The sequence below is a fragment of the Trachypithecus francoisi genome, unplaced genomic scaffold (assembly GCF_009764315.1).
Source record: "Trachypithecus francoisi isolate TF-2019V2 unplaced genomic scaffold, Tfra_2.0 Lachesis_group12, whole genome shotgun sequence".
Classification (NCBI taxonomy): domain Eukaryota; kingdom Metazoa; phylum Chordata; class Mammalia; order Primates; family Cercopithecidae; genus Trachypithecus; species Trachypithecus francoisi.
Window position 1 is genome coordinate 47,246,399 of NW_022681457.1, and position 16,449 is coordinate 47,262,847.

General features: G+C 40.9%; 1 protein-coding gene across 1 annotated transcript; it reads right to left on the bottom strand.

Moving 5' to 3' along the window:
• Positions 1 to 5,583: 5,583 nt before the first annotated feature.
• BCL10 (BCL10 immune signaling adaptor) lies at positions 5,584 to 15,892 on the bottom strand. Its single transcript, XM_033225462.1, has 3 exons — positions 15,289 to 15,892; positions 9,045 to 9,333; positions 5,584 to 6,402 (listed from the first exon to the last, which is right to left on the bottom strand). The coding sequence occupies exons 1-3, from the start codon at positions 15,343 to 15,345 to the stop codon at positions 6,047 to 6,049; spliced, it is 702 nt and encodes a 233-aa protein (XP_033081353.1). The 5' UTR covers positions 15,346 to 15,892; the 3' UTR covers positions 5,584 to 6,046.
• Positions 15,893 to 16,449: the final 557 nt, after the last annotated feature.

Genomic DNA, 16,449 nt, shown 5'->3' on the forward strand with positions numbered 1-16,449 from the left:
AATATCTAGAATTACTTATTACTGAGTAAGACAGGCACTCTGAGTGACTTTTAAAACGGACTCACTGTTGAATGCCTCGGAGACTGAGGTACTCAGTTTGAGCAACATGAGTCCTTGTTATCAAACCATCAGTGGTCTCTGTGAGACTTGGTCCAAAGACCACTTCTTACTTGACCTTTCAACAAGATAGTTGCCTTCTTGAAATGCTTTTCTCTTGCCTTTCACTAGATTATACACTTTAGTTCTCTTCCTATGTCACAGGGTCCTTTTCAGTTTTCTCTGTTGTCTTCTCTGTATCACCTCTAGATGCAGAAGCACCTCAGGCTCAGTTCTGAGCTTTCCTCTTTTTTGTCTACCCTCCATTTCAAGGCAAACTCACCAAGTTCCAAGGTTTTAAATATTAGTTTATGCTAATAACTCCCACAATTACATAACTGGTCCAAAAGTCTTCCTGAACACCAAACTGCTGTATGCAGTTTCCTACTTTGATGTCTCATAAACTCCTCAAACGTAGCATTTTTGTAGCAGATTATCTACAAAGATAGCTGCCAACAATCCTCTTGTCTCATGTTTCCTAATAATTTGAGTCAGGTTATGAATCTTTGGCAAGAATATTATGAAAGTGGTATTATGGTCTTCTCACTGCCCTCTACCAGAAGGCACATGATTTCAGTTTGTCCTGGCACTGACGACTTTACCTTTGATTTGTTTAAGGTTGTATCTGCCAGGCTTCTCCACTGTAGTTACTTTTTCCCTCCTTTGTAAGTATTTTTGTAGTGAGGTATTTAGAGACTATGTCAACATCACATTCTCCTTCAAATTATTTGTCTATTCATTTTGCTTGAGACAGAGTGTTGTTCCATCACTCAGCTGGAGAGCAGTATCATAATCTCAGCTTACTGCAACCTCCACCTCCCAGGTTCAAATGATTCTTGTGCCTCAGCCTATTGAGTAGCTGAGATTAAGGCACCTGCCACCATGCCTGGCTAATTTTTGTATTTTTAGTAGAGACAGGGTTTCCCCATGTTGGCCAAGCTGGTCTCGAACTCCTGGGCTCAAGTGATCTGCCCACCTCAGCCTCCTAAAGCATTGGGATTACATGCGTGAGCCACCATGCCCAGTCTGTTCATTTATTTATATTAGCATTGACTAATGGTTTCTTATCAAATGAGTTATGATCCATTATTATTTATTTTGATGTTGAAATTGTCTCTGATTTGGCCAGTGGGAGCCCCTTCAAGCAGGCTTCTGCATTCTTTGGACATGTCCTCCCCAAGATTCTTTGATCACTTGGTCTGCTTCCTGAAACAAGATGTTTCAGGCTCATCTTATACTTTACCTTGGAATTAGCCATTTCCAAGGAACTTGGATTCCTTTTAATGGAGAATGGTATTTAGAAGCCAAGGTCTGAGTGCTAGGTGAGCTCATTGCTAATAAGGTGTTAATGTTTTCAGCTTCTCTCACTAATTCATTCCTACCTCAGGGCTTCTGACCTCAATGTTACTTCTGCCTGGAACTCTTCCCTCTAGAACTTCCCATGGCTGGCTCCTTTTTATGAGTTAGGTCTCTGCTCAAAGCCTCACCTGCTCTGAGACGCCTTCTACAATATTATTATCAAGTATCTTCCCAGTTACTTTTTAACTCATGCCTTATTTTGTCTCCATGGTAACTAGAATTATCTTCATTTTCTTTATTTTTGGACTCTCTCCCACAATGAAAACATGTGTTGTGTAAGAACACAGGCTTAAGAGTCAAACAGCCCTAGATTTTAATCCTAAAGAGCTGTGTGATTTTAAATCATTGACTTTATCTTGAGTTTCTCATCTGTAAAAAAAAAAAAAAAAGACAATAAAACCTTCCTTGCAGGTTGTTATTAGGATTAAAAAACAAGAAACAAGATCACACATGTGGAAACACTAAACTCATTTTTGGCATCTAGTAAGGCTGTGGATTCCAAACTTTGTTGCCCGCTGAAAATCACCCGGAAATCTGATGCCTGGCTTCCACAACCAAACATTGTGATTTATTGGGTATGGGGTGTAGCCTGGAGATTGGGATCTTTAAGTGCTCCTCAGTTGATTCTAAAATGGACAACAAAATTTGGAAGCCATTGCAATAAAGAACTATTTCTGGTAATTAAATAGTATGGTAAATTCAGTATGAAGATTTTAGCCGCAGCACTCAAGTTTTTTGCATATTATCTGTCCTTAAATTCAGTTCTCCTTTCAGAAAGCCCTCATAAGATTACATTTAAAAACTGTAGATCAGTTTGCTTCTTGGTTTGCTTTTTCTCCAAAGTCAATAGTAGACATATTATCCAGTGATACAATATAACACTAGAGTGTGAAACTTCCATCTCCTTTTTACATTGCTTAGGTAAAAAGTTGGTAGCTGTAAGACTTGACTTCTACCTCATATCATACACAAAAATTACTTTGAAATGGATTATAGCGCTAAATGAGGAACTAAAACAACTTCCAGAAGAAAGCATAGAATATTATCAGGATGTTGAGATGGCAAAAATTTCTTTTTTTTTTTTTTTTTTGAGACGGAGTCTTGCTCTGTCGCCGGGGCTGGAGTGCAGTGGCCGGATCTCAGCTCACTGCAAGCTCCGCCTCCCGGGTTCACGCCATTCTCCTGCCTCAGCCTCCCGAGTAGCTGGGACTACAGACGCCCGCCACCTCGCCCGGCTAGTTTTTTGTATTTTTTAGTAGAGACGGGGTTTCACAGTGTTCGCCAGGATGGTCTCGATCTCCTGACCTCGTGATCCGCCCGTCTCGGCCTCCCAAAGTGCTGGGATTACAGGCTTGAGCCACCGCGCCCGGCCAAAAATTTCTTAAACAAGAGACAAAAATCACTAGCCATGAGAAAAAATGTGATAAATTGGATTTAAAATAAAAAACTCTTTATGAAAACAAATAAACAAAAAACTGCCATTATCTTGGCCTGCCCCTATTTTACCAGTGTTTGACATTGCACACAATGAGTAATATGCTGACTAAAGACGAATCACCTCTTCAAAAGTGAACTCTCCCTCCCCTGAAAGTAGTGAATTATCTCAATTGATTGTTCAGTCACAGGCAGAACTCCTTGCTCTACTCTTTCTCCCCCTCTCACTAGTGAACTTGGCAAGTTTTTAAAAGTAAACAAAGTGAATTCATCATGAAAAGACCTGGAAGAATTCTGATGCACATTGATAAGACAAAGAAGCCAGTCCGGCCAGGCGCGGTGGCTCAAGCCTGTAATCCCAGCACTTTGGGAGGCCGAGGCGGGCGGATCACGAGGTCAGGAGATTGAGACCATCCTGGCTAACCCGGTGAAACCCCGTCTCTACTAAAAAATACAAAAAACCAGCCGGGCGAGGTGGCAGGCGCCTGTAGTCCCAGCTACTTGGGAGGCTGAGGCAGGAGAATGGCATGAACCTGGGAGACGGAGCTTGCAGTGAGCCGAGATCACGCCACTGCACTCCAGCCTGGGTGACAGAGTGAGACTCCGTCTCAAAAACAAACAAAAACAAACAAACAAAAAGACTGACTCATCAATTATGATGTGAAATGTGCCACATCAGTGCAAGATAATATGGGAAACTGAGGGAGAAAGGGGTATTTGGAAACACTCTGTATTTTCTGCTTTTTTATAAACCTACAACTGCTCCAAAAATAAAGTATTAATAATATATACATATACATAAAAATTAACATTTTTGTATTATAAATATGGTATCCCTAAAAAGTAAATTTTTCACTGCTGCATTAATGAACTTAGTTAACAAACTGCATCCCATCAGTTATCCTAAATTACACACTTTTGGCAATGGCTAGTTTTCAGGGCTAAAAGGAAAAAAAAAGATTTTGTAGAAGTCAAAAACCCACAAACCTAGCTTTATGCCAACCTTAATTTTATTGTCTATGTAGTTAGAAAACAGTCTGAAAGAAAACTCAGTGTTAAAACTAATCTATATACAGGTGTTATTGTATATCTAAATTATAATCTTTGATTCAATTTTTAAAAAGGTGTCCAGGAATTGAATTTTAAAGTCTGCTTCTGCTTTTTAAATCACCTTCCTTAAATGTAATCTATTTTCTTTCTAATACCACTATTTTTGCTATGCATTGGAGGTGAAACATTTCTCTATAATTCTTAGAAAATGCTTACACTAAAAAAAACCAATCTTTAAAAAATTTTAAAGCTAATATGCCAGTCTTCTTCATGATGGATAAATTCATCAGTCCATCCAGAAATACAACTCGTTCTCACAATCTTAAGTCATGTTTTTTATAAATATTGGCACATATTAAAAAAACTTTTAGATACTTCCTACTGAAAATTTGTAACTCCAAAATAGCACTACTTTAGTAAAAAAAAATTTTATTGTTAATAGGAAAATTTCAATTTCTACGTTTTTGCAATTAATAATGGAAATATATAGGAGACAGATGTCAGGAAACAGATAAACTGTAATTTAAATAAAAACAGTGAGAGCATAAGATTTATAAACGTGTAAAATTAGTAAAATTTTTTTTTTTTTTTTTTTGAGGTGGAGTCTCGCTCTGTCGCCCGGACTGGAGTGCAGTGGCCGGATCTCAGCTCACTGCAAGCTCCGTCTCCCAGGTTTACGCCATTCTCCTGCCTCAGCCTCCCGAATAGCTGGGACTACAGGCGCCCGCCACCTCGCCCGGCTAGTTTTTGTATTTTTAGTAGAGACGGGGTTTCACCGTGTTAGCCAGGATGGTCTCGATCTCCTGACCTCGTGATCCGCCCGTCTCGGCCTCCCAAAGTGCTGGGATTACAGGCTTGAGCCACCGCGCCCGGCCGTAAAATTTTGTTATCTAACAAAAAGACAAATCTGGCTAATGGCCCACTTTTTCAAATAGCATTAAAAACAGAATTGTCACACACACCAAAAATAATTTGTTCTAGTTATTTCAATTGTACATTGGTCCTCATTAAAAGAGAATGAAAAGTACAGAGAAAATATTTTTTAAAAAATCTCATCAGGCTAGGCGAGGTGGCTCGTGTCTGTAATCCCAGGACTTTGGGAGGCCAAGCTGGGTAGATTTCTTGAGCCCAGGAGTTCAAGACCAGCCTGGACAACATGGCAAAATTCCATCTCTATAAAAAAATACAAAAATTAGTGAGGCATGGTGGCAAGCACTTGTAGTCCCAGCTATATTACTTGAGAGGCTGAGGAGGGAGGATCACGTGAGCATGGGAGGCAGAAGTTGAAGTGAGCCCAGGTTGAGCCACTGCACTCCAGCCTAGGCGATAGGGCAAGACTCTTGTCTCAAAAAAAAGAAAAAAAAAAAAAAGAGAAAAAAATACCTCAAATACTTCATCAAATTACATGTAATAACTGAGGTTTAGGCCAAGATATTTGTCTTTAAGAATGAAAATGATTAAGCCAAGAATGTGAAAATCCTAACAAAGTAGTATAATTAGTAAGGTTAATTAGAAATGAATGTTGGCAAACTGAGATCTGAGGTGGCTCATACTCCATTAAGTGTTCCTCCGGTATCAAAAAAACGCTGTTTAAGTGCCTATAAGACAATGGAGTAGAAAAGAGATTTTTTATTTTTATTTTTCTATACTGGCAGTTTTCCCATCAGTGATTGGTTTTATTACTGAACAGGAACAGCTTAATGCTGAAAATTTGCTGCTGAATGACTGGCAAAGACTATTAGACTGAAAATTTCTAGCACAAATGCACTGAGGAAAAAACGTTCTTCCCAGTAAGAGTCTATTCTCAAATAGAGATATATTCCCTATTAAAATCAGTCTTAAAATAGAAAATACTTTAAAAAATAGTGAAAGATCTTAAAAAGGAAAAAAAGAAATTACTAAAAAGTACATGATCAACATGATTTACAGTTAGCTATCTTAAAAGTATGCTTTTTTATTCTAAAAATCCTATTTACAAAGTATGCTTACATCGCATTTTAAAAGACATGTATCAAATGTAAACAAATCATTACAGTCATTTTATAAAAAGATTCATATTTTTTAAAACATTTTTTGACATCATTAAAAATTAAAAGGCAATAAAGTGTCATTGTCGTGAAACAGTACGTGATCTTAAGGGAAGAAACATCTCACTAGAGTTTCCACAGGTTCCTTCTTCTTCTAACTGCAGGTCTGGCGGCAAAGGAGGAGCCCCTGGGTCCCCAGGTCTGGGAAGTGTAGTTGAAGAGAAGATGGTATTTTCAGTTCTGCCTACTTCTAGAACAGGCAAATTCAGAGAAGAATTAGTGGAAAAAAAGGGCGTTGTGCTGGATTCTCCTTCTGGATGGTACATGACAGTGGATGCCCTCAGTTTTTCAGAGAAATTACTCTCATTTGAATTTGATCTGGAGAGGTTGTTCGTGGCTCCATCTGGAAAAGGTTCACAGCTGCTACATTTTAGTCCTACAATAAAATTATTCATATGTAAATGAAAAAGTAACTAAAAAAAAGGAGTCACTGTCCATCTTGTGACTTGTTAAAGATTACAAGCTAGTTACCCCACAATCAAAATTTAAATAGCAATTTATAATTTCTGTCATAATCTATTTCAAATCTAATTTGCTTTTCTCAACAACCATGAAGTGTACTATTATTTGCATTTTCTAGATAAGAAAATAGTCTCATGGAAGTTAAACGACATGTTATAATTCTTATTTAAGGTACAGTGTACATATAAACTTAACCATCTAAAACTTCTTATAAAATAAGAAATAGCTTTCACAATAAATATTCTTTAGTATTCTGGTACAAAAAATATTAGCCAATAAAAACAAAATGTAAACAGGGCAGATGCTAAAATTCTATCTGTTGATCAATGGCAATGGCTAATTCTTGAATAACAGGATATCAGGACTAAAAGGAATTTCAGAGGTCACCTAGGATAGTCTCTTATTATTAAAGATGAGAGAAAAGGGCGGAGCATGGTGGCTCACACCTGTAATCCCAGCACTTTGGGAGGCCGAGGTGGGCAGAACATGAGGTCAGGAGTTCGAGATCAGCCTGGCCAACATGGCGAAACCCCATCTCTACTAAAAATACAAAAATTAGCCAGGCGTGGTGGCGGGTGCCTGTAATCCCAGCTACTCTGGAGCCTGAAACAGGAGAATCGCTTGAACCTGGGAGGTGGAGGTTGCAGTGAGCTGAGATTGTGCCATTGCACTCTAGCCTGGGAAACAAGAGCAACATGGTCTTAAAAAAAAAAAAAAAAAGAAAAGAAAAAAAAGGCACAGGACAGTTAAGTCATGCCCAACATTCCAGGACTACTTTGTGGGAAACTGAGAACTACAATTCAATAGATAACGTCCTGTTTCTCAACCTCATAGTTTACTCAAATGACAGTGGTTGTTCCCAATAGCTATGGTATGAATGTATCTGCCAAAATTTCACATGTTGGAAACTTGGTTGCCACTACAGCAGTGTTAGGAGCTGAGGCCTTTGGGAGGCAACAGGGTCATGAGCTCTGCCCTGGACTAATGCCATTATCATGGGAATGGGTTACTTATTTTGGGAGTTCGACTCCTTTTTCTTCCCTTTCACACTCTTGCCCTCCCTCACTCTTCCATCTTCTGCCCTTCCACCACGGATGACCCTTGCCAGATGCTGACGCCATGGACTTGGACTTAACCAGCCTCCAGAACTGTAAGAAATGAATACATTTCTTTTCTTTATAAGTTACCCAGTCTCAAGTATTGCTATAGCAGAAAACAACTTAGATACCATCAAAGAATTTTATCACATCCATAGTTAACCATTATCCACAGGATTGAAAGAATAAACACAAATACAATTTACCCTTCTGTTAGGCTTAGCAAATATTCAACCTACAGGCACAGAAACCCTGAGTTGACAATTTTTAGGTAAAACCTGCATAGTCTATAAAGGACACTTACATGTCACTTCTTCCATTAGTTTTTCAACCTTACAATACAGTCAGCATGTCTATTCCATGCTATAGAAACTACTTTCTTAGATATGGCTCAAAAGGGAAAACTTGTCATGTGTCCCAGCAAGGGGACACTTATAGACTATGAGTTCCTTAAGGGCAGAACCCTAAATTATTCTTTTCTGTATCCCTAATGCCTAGAACAGCTGTAGAACGTCACATGCACATTTATGTGCTCTGGAGAGAGAGAGAGAGAGACAGCGAGGAACAGAGAAAGGAGGGGGTTGGGGATTTAAATTGTGTAGGCAATTCCACACAATATTCCAATCAATGAGTGTATATTCTGGAGTGAGAGTGAAATGGGACAGGTGAATTTGCTATTCTCTTAATGTTTCCATGCTTTTACATCTTGTCAGACTAGTTTCAAGTCATGAATATTTTATGCAACGTGATTCCTATAAACAAGTGCCAATTACTTCATCTTGTGATCAACTGGTGATCACAAGAAAAACTAGCAGAGTTGGACTTTTAAAATACTTTGCCTAAATACTGTTCTTTATGTGTGATGTACAGTATTTTCAGAGGTTACTCTTGAATAATTTTATATTCTGCTGACTTTAGAAACAAATCCTTATGTATACAGGGATTTCATAATAGTTACGTTTTCCATAAATGGTATTAAATGAATACAAATACAGTATATTGACAGATATTCCACTTTTTCAATGTAATAAGGTCACATAAGGTAAAATAAATGCAAATTGAATATAATTTTGAAGTTTAAACTTTTTGAAAGCAAAATGATCATTTCTGTTTTTTTTTGTTTTGCTTTTTTGAGACAGGGTCTTGCTCTGTTGCCCAGACTGGAGTGCAGTAGCACAATCATGGCTCACTATAGCCTCAATGTCCCAGACTCAAGTGATCCTCCCACCTCAGCCTCCTGATTAGCTGGAAACACAGGTATGCACCACCATGCCTGGCAAATTTTTTTTATTTTTTGTAGAGACAAGGTCTCGCTATATTGCCCAGGATGGTCTCAAACTCCTGACCTCAAGCAATCCTCCAGCCTTGGCCTCCTAAAATGTAGGCACCTGGCCTGCTCTGCATTTTTAAAAAGCATTATTACATTTAAATTAACTCTTAAATAAGTAAGATATCTTACCTTTCAGATGTTCTAGTTTTATATTTCTAAGTTTCAGCACTTCATCTGTAATCTTCTGTATCAGGAAGTTCTGTGTTTTTTCTCGCCGAATAGATTCAACAAGGGTGTCCAGACCTTTTGGGTTTTCCTGTAAGTAGTCTAACAATTTTCCAGCCCTTTTTCTACTTGATGTTCGACAAGAAATTTCTTCAGTGTCTTCTCTACTGAGTATTTTTTTTGCACGCAGATGATCAAAATGTCTCTCAGCTATGATTTTCTCACACAGGTATACACGTAAATTTTCTAAGGCCTAGAAGACATAAAATATGGTTCAATGTTATTTTATAACATCTAAGAAAATCACATAGGTGACTATTAGTTAGCAATCTTAACTGGTGTGAGATAATGTTCTAAAGTCAGGCGGCTCAGGCCTTCTAAAATGCATGCTAATTAAGATGAAGGTCGAAGTAGACACAAGTAGGTCCTAGACATTCCTCACTGCTTTGATCTCACCTTCAAACCTAAAAACCAAGACCAGGCTGTTGTGAGGAGGGACCGGCTGAATCTAGACGGCCTGGGTCCTTGGAAACAGGGAGGTCTGTTGAGGGCCATCTTCGGGAGTAAAGATGAGGGCAAAGACTGCTGTACATTTTAGCTATCGGTTAGCAACGAGTCCAGAATTAGTCAGGACCAATAACTTAGTGAGAGGTCTAACAGTCTGTAACTTTCTCATGTTTGTTATTAATTACTCCATTTCCTTAGAGTAAAACTATTAAAAACAAAAAACAAAACCCTAAACTGAAAGAGCCCATATATATCTGTCTTTGGGGTCTGCTGGAAAGACTACACTCTAACTCAGTGAATCGGTCTTGGTGGAAGGGAGATGGAAAGATGTGTGGGGAATAGTGAGTGTTGGAAAAATGAAAGAAATAAAGAAAAAGGACACCACAAAAAAGCAAACCTAGACTTGAGAAGTGCCTGAGAGCTTAATTAGCAGAAAACCCATGTTGATCTCAATAAATGGCATTAATAATTTGATATCGGTGACTGTATTTTAGCTCCTCTATTGACTAGATATATGATCTTGGGCAGGTAATTAACTCCTCTGTGCTTGTTTCCTCAGCTGACTGTTATATGAGGAATAAAGATAGGCAAAGTGCTTAGAAAAGTGCTTGGTACATAGTAAGTGATCAATATATGTTAGTAATGATGACAAAGGTAATGGAAGGCCAAGTACCCTAGTATATGATGTCAGGAAAGTAGGCTAGGTGAAGGGTTCCTTGGTCTACTGAAGTTCCACATTTACTTGTTTGTTCACATGACAAACATTTTACATTATCTTAATTCCTAATATGCCGAGTGCTGAGCACTGAGTATACAAAGATGAACAAGATTTGAATCCTACATGCAAAGGGCTCATGGTCTAGGTGGGAAAATGATAAATATCACAGGCAATAATTATAAAACAATGTTATAGGGCCCAGAAAAAAAAGATTGTAGGTCAAATACTGGAAAAGCACAGAGTAAGCAAATAACTATGTCCAGGACCTGGTCCTTATCATATCTGGCATAGATTATTAACAATAGAAACCTAGCTGCACTAACTACCTCCTTCCCCCTCCTCAACATTTCTCCTTCAAGAGAAAATGGAAATCTGGAGTATTATATGAATTTTACTAAATTTGTTTTAAGGATCTCACTCTGTCGCCTAGGCTGGAGAGCAGTGGCTTGATCATAGCTCACTGCAGCCTGAAATCCCTAGACTCAAGTGATCTCCATCTCAGCCTCTTGAGTAGCTAGGACTACAGGTGTGAGCTACCATGCCCAGCTAATTTTTATTTTTATTTTTTTGTAGAGGAGGGATCTTTGCTATATTACCTAAGCTGGTCTTGAACTCCTGGCCTTAAGTGATCCTCCCACCTTATCCTTCTGAGTTGCTGGGATTACAGGGGTGGGCCACTGTGCCCAGCAAATTCTAATATTGAAATTTTGTTAATTTAAAAACAATTTTAAAAACAATGTTCTGCCCTGTCTTAAAGGATAAAGTTCCTTTACGTGGCAGAATAGTAGAGAAGTTAAGAGCATGGCTCTAAAGTTGGACCAACCTCAGTTCAAATCTTGAATCTAGTACTCACCCTTGTGAGAGCTGGCCCAAGTTACTTCACCACTCCAAGCTTCAGGTATGTTATTGATAAAATAAGGATTAAAAACTTAACTCACAGGACATCAAGGAGGACTAAATGCAAATACTATATATGAAGGTCACGCATAGCCTCTGTACACAGTAAGTAATAATAACTAATTAGGGAAGACAAAGTTCATTGATAATATGGCTCCTGCCTACCTCTCCAACTTAATCTATCACTACCTTTGTCCTGAAAATTTATGCTCTATCTAAAACTATCTGTCTCTCTACATTTTCTTATGTATTTTTTGTCTTCTTTTCTTTTATCAGACCCTAAAGCCCCTATTCGTCCTTTAAGATTTAGGTCAGTGGTCATCTTCTTTGGAAAGGTTTACCTAACTCCCCAGAATGAGTTAGGCACCCCCTCCTCTGTCCTTGTAGCACCTTGTGTATACATTTCACCTTTCTATACACCAGGACTCCACTTCTTTCACCTTATCTCAAAATTCATTTCCAGATACTTCCATTCCTGCCCCAGTATTCTTCTTGAAGTCACCAATGACCCCCTTATTGACAAACCTTTTCCATCTTCATTTTATTTTTCAGCTGCATAAACACAGTTGACTACTCCCTCCCTGAAACAATAAAATTGTTACATGAATACCACACTCTCCTGGTTTTCTTCCCATCTCTGTGGACACAAGTTTTCAATCACTTTCTCTTTTTCTTTTTTGTTACCCTACTTTCAAGCTAACAATTCACTTTTTAAAACTCTTTTCTTTAAAGGTTTTTAAACCATTTTTCTCTTCTAGCTCTCAGCTTTCTAGGTAAAATCATTCCATCCCACACTTACATTTCTAGCTCAGATCTCTCTTCTGATCTTTAACTTTGCAGATGTAATTGCTGATAAGACATTTCCATGTACTAATCTAATTATATCCTCTTCCTCAACTCCCACGTTCAATCCATCACCAGGTCCTATCCTTTCTAGTTCAGAAATTGCATCTGGAATTCTCCTGCTCCATCCATCTCCACTACCTTCACCCTGATCCAAATCACCATCATCTTTCATCTCTATAGATTCCAAAAGCCTGCTCACTGGCTTCCCTGTTCTTATTCTTGTTCTCCTCAGTCCATGAAACAGGCAGAGGGATCTTTAAACAATACAATTCTTCAACATGTCTCTACATTACTTGGGGGGGAAAAAAACGCCAAATACTTTATTTACTAAAAGGCTCTTCATGAAAATGGCTCTAGCCCACCTTCCTAACTTCACTTCAGAATACCCTCTGCCTTCCTCTGATTTCCCCAAGTCACCAAGGTCTTGTATGTCTTAGGTCCTTATAAATTCTATTCTGCCTAGAATGCTCTTCCCTCAGTTCTGTCAAATCTTTCAGGAATCAGTTTAAAAGTAACCTCTCCTGACCATCCCATCTCAAGTCGATTTCCCCTACTATTGTCTTAGCACTGTTGGATTCCTTCATAGTAATTGCCATAATAAAAACAAATATATTTATTTATTTTAAACTCTAACATCTCTGTTTGAAGCAGACAGCTACGAGGTATGTTTTAGCCAACACTGTATATTCTGCACTTACCAGAGCACCAAGCAGTTAATGTTTCAGATGAATGTAAAACTCACTGCACTTATTTTGTGATTTAAAACGATTCCCGTCAAGAAACTGAGCTCTTTTCAAGTTAGGATTGTGTCTTCATTTTTAATTTTTGAACTGTTAGAACCAACCACAGTATCAGCTTCACAGTAGCATGTAATCTATATTTATTAAACTGAACTAAATCCAACCAACACAATGAGGCAAATAACTAGATAGGAGAAGGGGGAGACACTAAAGAAGTGGGAGGTCCCAAGGCGAAGGGTGGTAGCACACCATTCATCAGGAAAGGCAATGCAGCAGCAATAGCAGGCAACTTTGGGAAAAGGATAATAAAAAATTCAATTTTTTGACAAGGTGAGCAATCTGTAGGATATAAAAGTAGATTTCCGGTAGACATTTGGAAATAAGGACCTAGAGTGGAGAGAGAGAGAAGTCCAAATATGTGGATAATTTTAAAACTAAGATCAGAAGACATTTTGAAAATATCGACCATCCTGGCTAACACGGTGAAACCCCGTTTCTACTAAAAACTACAAAAAACTAGCCGGGCGACGTGGCGGCGCCTGTAGTCCCAGCTACCCGGGAGGCTGAGGCAGGAGAATGGCGTGAACCCGGGAGGCGGAGCTTGCAGTGAGCAGCACTCCAGCCTGGGTGACAGAGCGAGACTCCGTCTCAAAAAAAAAAAAAAAAAAAAAAGAAAATATCATGAAAAAAACCTCAAAGAAAAAAGCATGCACGGCCGGGCGCGGTGGCTCAAGCCTGTAATCCCAGCACTTTGGGAGGCCGAGACGGGCGGATCACGAGGTCAAAAGATCGAGACCATCCTGGCTAACACTGTGAAACCCCGTCTCTACTAAAAAATACAAAAAACGAGCCGGGCGAGGTGGCGGGCGCCTGTAGTCCCAGCTACTCGGGAGGCTGAGGCCGGAGAACGGAGTAAACCCCGGGGGCGGAGCTTGCAGTGAGCTGAGATCTGGCCACTGCACTCCAACCCGGGCGACAGAGCTAGACTCCACCTCAAAAAAAAAAAAAAAAAAAAAAAGCATGCACATAGTTTCTTTTATAGACCTTTTGAAACCCATCCATGGTTTCCTCAAGGTTACGCATTTCTGATATAGGCGTAAAACGAAATCCTGAAGATAGATAACATCAATGAACTGACAGACCAAAACAAAGACCTGGAAGCCCCTCTTCACATCTGTACTTGTATACAGATCTTATTTCCTTCCACTTGTAATTTCTCAGTTCCTGTTTTATTAGCTGTAAAATGGGAATGGCAATTATCTTCTTTAGAGGTTGTTGTGAAGGTTAAGTGGGAACATTGTAAACTGTGTGACACAGCATCTGGAACATAGGAGGACTAGCTCTTGGAAGTTCAAGGTTTTACTGGCACTCACCATGAATAAGACAACATTTATTCTACAGTAGTTATTTATGTTCCATTCTTATCTCAACTAGAATGTAAAGTAGGAAACTGATCTTCATTTTTCTGTATCCTTCCAGACCCAAGGCCAGTGCTTTCCATATAGTAAGTGCTCCATAAATCTCTGTTGAATGAGGAAACTAAGCACAACTCCCAGTCACATCCAGTTTCCTTCTGCTGGTGAGTCACACCAATTGTGAGTACAGTGTAATAAAGCTTACAGGGAAGAGGAAGGGATTTGAAGTGGATGAACATTTAAAAAGTTGCCATCCTGTCCAGTTCACCAAAATGACTTTGTGAAAGTACTGCAGTGTTCAGTAAGAACACGTTTCATGTTGAGTTTGTTTTTAATTTGAATTCATGTAACGTATTTTAGTGATACTCATACAGGTCTCATCTGGCAAAACAAACGCAAAGGAAAAAGAATGTCCTATCTCAACAAAGCCATTCGTTACAAATAAATATGAAGGTTTATGTAGTTCTGCACCATCCGAGAAGAGCATAATTTAGCTACTGAATATTTTCGACGTTTACCTGTACATTAATTTTCAGCTACGTGTAATTCACTCCCCCAACCCCAATTTAAATATGTGGGCGTCTGCTTACTAGGGGAATTCCAGGTTGTGCTTTCAGCTGTTGAGCTTCCTCAAGCCCCCTATGCAAAAGAGCTTCACATTTTTGGTCCACTGCTTGGGATCCTTCACCTGGTACAGCCTTCGCTCCAGGCTGAGAGAGCAGCCTAGGCAGCCTGACTCAAGGATGAATCTGAGCCACCGGTCCATGACGAAGCAGCTCCAAGAACACAGTGTGGGGAAAAGCATGAGGGGATGGGTGAGGAGTGGGCAAGAATCAAAACTCCACTGGGCAATAAAGCCCAAGCTCTGCGTTTAGCGACGTAAAACCTGGATTGACAGGTCACTGGAGGACCACTGCCACCAAGGTCCCTCGGATGCAGGGCTCGCCACAGTCTTCCTGTGCTAGGACTTTCCGCTCCTTGGACCTGGAGGATCCTCCTTGTCCTCGGACTCCAGGCTTCCGCTTCCCTTGCCCGCTGGGCTGCAGCCCGCACCCGCCCGCCCTGGGCACAGTTGCGTTACTCACGTCCTTCTTCACTTCAGTGAGGTCCTCCTCGGTGAGGGACGGCGCGGTGGGCTCCATGGTGGAGGCGGGAGATGGCGCTTCTTCCGGGTCCGGGAGCTCGAGCTGCGCCGCCCCGCCCTGGCTGGGGGCTTCGGTCTCCGGGTAATGGGGGAGAAGAAGAGGAGGCAGAGTGGGTCGCCAGAAAGACGGCCGCCCCTTCGGGAACAGAGGGACTCGGGGGTCAAACCGTAGCGCTTCCGGCCCCGCCTCTGGGGTCGACGGCGCCGCAAACCTACGCGTAGCGACGCGCAGTTCGGAGGAGTGTTCCTTCCCTCTCTTAGAGGCTCAGGCGCAGGGACCGCCCCGCGGCGCGTCCCTTGGCAGAGCCCGCCCTGTCTCTGCGGCAGCGTATTGGCGCCAGCCCGCGAGCCGATCCTGTTCCCGCCCCCGACCGGAGCCTTTTGGGTGGCTCCACCCACAACGGGCGGTTCCTCAAGCCACGCCTGCGCAGGTCTTGGGTAAGTGCCCCTGGTTAGCTTCCTCATAAGGCATCGTTTCCGTGGGTGGGGTCCGTCAGTACCCAGGCAGCTGGCACTCTCAGCCTTTGCTGCCTGCTCACTTCGGGGGAGTCTGGTCTGGGCTTGTCAGTACCTTCGGGTTCCTCCCCTTTTCCCAGACCCTGCCCTACAGTTTCCTGTTGCTATGTTTGCCGGTTACTGTTTCGGTTACACACGAACGCACTCATACATACACATGCATACACACAAACAGCCTAACTACTAAAGAAATTTTTGAAAGAGGCCGGGCGCGGTGGCTCAAGCCTGTAATCCCAGCACTTTGGGAGGCCGAGACGGGCGGATCACGAGGTCAGGAGATCGAGACCATCCTGGCGAACACTGTGAAACCCCGTCTCTACTAAAAAATACAAAAAACTAGCCGGGCGAGGTGGCGGGCGTCTGTAGTCCCAGCTACTCGGGAGGCTGAGGCAGGAGAATGGCGTGAACCCGGGAGGCGGAGCTTGCAGTGAGCTGAGATCCGGCCACTGCACTCCAGCCCCGGCGACAGAGCAAGACTCCGTCTCAAAAAAAAAAAAAAAAAAAAAAAAAAAGAAAAAAAGAAAGCACCTACAATCCCACCACTTTAACACCTAATTTAATGTTTGCATACTTTTTGGTCACTTCA

What these genes read in the sequence shown, in the direction of transcription:
- BCL10 (XM_033225462.1), bottom strand. Translation starts at nt 15,345, where the DNA reads ATGGAGCCCACCGCGCCGTCCCTCACCGAGGAGGACCTCACTGAAGTG. An exon ending in TCACTGAAGTGAAGAAGGAC is followed by an intron (nt 9,334 to 15,288) that starts GTGAGTAACGCA and finishes TATGTCTTCTAG; the next exon opens with GCCTTAGAAAATTTACGTGT. An exon ending in AAAACTAGAACATCTGAAAG is followed by an intron (nt 6,403 to 9,044) that starts GTAAGATATCTT and finishes ATTTTATTGTAG; the next exon opens with GACTAAAATGTAGCAGCTGT.